The 2595-nt window shown below is 34.5% G+C and overlaps 1 protein-coding gene across 1 annotated transcript; it reads right to left on the bottom strand.

The window, feature by feature from the left end:
• LOC104786467 (protein SRG1-like) lies at positions 293-2326 on the bottom strand. Its single transcript, XM_010511891.2, has 4 exons — positions 1949-2326; positions 1530-1777; positions 894-1221; positions 293-807 (listed from the first exon to the last, which is right to left on the bottom strand). Exons 1-4 carry the CDS (start codon positions 2213-2215, stop codon positions 556-558), a joined length of 1095 nt encoding a protein of 364 aa, XP_010510193.1. The 5' UTR covers positions 2216-2326; the 3' UTR covers positions 293-555.

Below are 2595 nucleotides of genomic sequence, written 5' to 3'. Positions count from 1 at the left end.
AAAACAATTAAAATGATAATGGGCCCTCTTTTCTCTTTATTTGTCTTGTTTCTTGTGATTTTATCTTCCAAATTGTCCAATTAAATCGTTGAGCATTCTACTTCACATCCCGTGAAGGAGAAAACAAAATACAAAGATTTGATTACACTCATTTCGTAACAATATCTCTCTTGGAGACTAATAAATTGGATTTAGATCCACTTAAAGATTTTATTTGTGTTTTGTCAACACTTACGAAGATTATTTTGGCATAAGCTTTAATGATACACGTAAAAATATCATCAAGATAACATGGACGAACCGTTAATATTTCTGTGGGCATATACATAAACACACAAACCCAACTCCACCCACAAAGATAATAGAATATTACAAGTTGTATTCACATTGGAGAATTTAATCATGACATTAAGAACCCTAGGTGGGGAACATTCCTATATACATTATACACACAAAAGTTCCAACAAATGATTTTCTCTTATTAAAGAAAGCAGATTAATTAAGTGGGTAACTAGTTAATGGAGGGTGGTGATAGGGTGAAATTAATAAATAAGTTTAATTGAGGATCTTGGCAAAATCAAGGGACTTCTTTCCTTGGAGCTTGTTGGAGACATAGTGATAACTATAATCACCATGATTGTAACTTCTATACTTGCATGGGTTGGTCTCATCATCAACCAACTCACTCATTGGTTCTATTTCAACCTCATAGTTTGGTGCATAGAATGTCACTATTGTAAGCCTCTCCTTTTCCCTGTTTGTTACTGCCCTATGCTCCAGACTCTTGTACTTGCCATTAGTTAGCACCTACATATACACACACACACACATTAAAATACTCCTTTTAAAAGTTTATATTAATAATTTTGGGAAATTGATGTAAGAAAATATACCTCAATGGTATCACCAATGTTGATGACAAGGGCATTGGGAAGAGGTAGAACAGGGACCCAAGTGTTGTCCTTGAGGATCTGAAGCCCAACACAACTGTTCTTGCTCTGTTGAAGAACAGTGAGCGCACTTCCATCAGAATGTGGGCTAAGTCCCAAGACAAGATCAGGACTTGAACATGGAGGGTAATAGTTCATCCTCACTGCTTGCACTGCCTCTCCAAACATCTCCTCAAATCTCTCTTCTTTTAGACCCAAGCTTATTGCTATGTACTTCAACAACCTCTTGCATAGTTTCCTTATTTCTTTTGAGTAGTCTTCAAGATTTTCACTATATAGAGAAAAAAAACAATAATAATTGTTTTAGAAAAATAAATTAAAAAAATTATTTTAGAAAATATCACTAATATACCATTTTTAATTGCACATGATTGATTAATTAAAGCTTTTTAAAATTGATATCCTGATTTCGAACCGGGATAAACTATTTGAATTTACGCGCCATATGCTCACTAATTGTCTACATATAATATGATGATCACTTAAAAATATTAGTTAAAACTAATTAAGGAAATCGAAAACAAAGTTTAGAAGAGAAAAAAAAAAAGAAGAAAAGTATCAAGGAAGACTAATTAAAACCTGAACCCGGCCGGTTTAGAAGGCCATAATTTGGGGTTGCGAATTTGTGGAGGATGAACACCAAGGGCAAACATGTTGCACCAGTCAAGTTTCTGATCTTCGGAGAATATGAAAGCTTGACCGTAACCTTGTACGGTCCCTGGCTCCATTGGATACTTCTTTTTCTCCTCCAATGGCATATCGAAGAACTCCGTTGCCACTTTCTCTATATCTTCCACAACCTCCACTTCGATCCCATGATTTATAACCTATCTTGTAGTCAAAAAACCAATTATGAGATTCTTTGTATAGTCAAATATGTTTTTGCTTAGTAAAACCAATTATCTTAGAAAATATTAAATATTGTCAAAACTTGATTATTGGATATGACTTTGATATATAAACACTTTATATGTCAAAATAAAATACCATGAATTTACCTGGAAAAATCCCCAGTCTTCACAAGCTTGTGAGAGCTTAAGAATCTCAAAGAAAAAATCATCAGTGTAAGGTTTAGAGAGCTTAGAGAGATCAATAACAGGAATCTGATGATGAAGATGGTGAGTCTTAAGAGAGGACACAACAACTCCTCTCTCATACTCTTCTCTAATGAATCTCTCAGGGATTTTGTTTGGTTTGGATTTTATGAGTTCTTGAACATCATCTATTTTCCCAACTCTGACAGAAGAAATAGGTAGGGGAGCCATATTGAAGCAAGCAAGACCCTGAAAGAGTTATAGATTTTTGGTTTTTGTTCTAATTGGTAATTTTGGAGTTTAGCAAAAACAAGTGGGCGCTTTGCTATGTGAGTCGTGAGAGAGTGAGAGTCTATACATTTATAGAAGAAAATACTTGGAGCTCAGTGATGTTTATTATTGTTTGCATGTTGAGTGTTGTGGGTATAATTGAGTGTTGCAAGTTTTGTGGAGTGTGGGATCCATTTTGTGCACTTTCGAATTGTTTTTTGTATTTAATAATTAATATCAGAATCAACCGTTGTTTAAGTTGCGTAATGCTATTATTTTATCAGTGATATCAATATTACCAATGCCGGAGGCAAGAAGGGATGAGGGGTCATTTGTTCCAA

The sequence above is a fragment of the Camelina sativa genome, chromosome 1 (genome assembly GCF_000633955.1).
Source record: "Camelina sativa cultivar DH55 chromosome 1, Cs, whole genome shotgun sequence".
NCBI lineage: Eukaryota > Viridiplantae > Streptophyta > Magnoliopsida > Brassicales > Brassicaceae > Camelina > Camelina sativa.
This window is presented reverse-complemented; position numbering and strand designations above follow the sequence as displayed.

Excerpts from the sequence above, each read along its gene's own strand:
- LOC104786467 (XM_010511891.2), bottom strand. The coding sequence starts at position 2,215 with ATGGCTCCCCTACCTATTTCTTCTGTCAGAGTTGGGAAAATAGATGAT. Across the intron at positions 1,778-1,948 it reads AAGACTGGGGATTTTTCCAG|GTTATAAATCATGGGATCGA; the intron begins GTAAATTCATGG and ends ACTACAAGATAG. Across the intron at positions 808-893 it reads ACATTGGTGATACCATTGAG|GTGCTAACTAATGGCAAGTA; the intron begins GTATATTTTCTT and ends GTGTATATGTAG.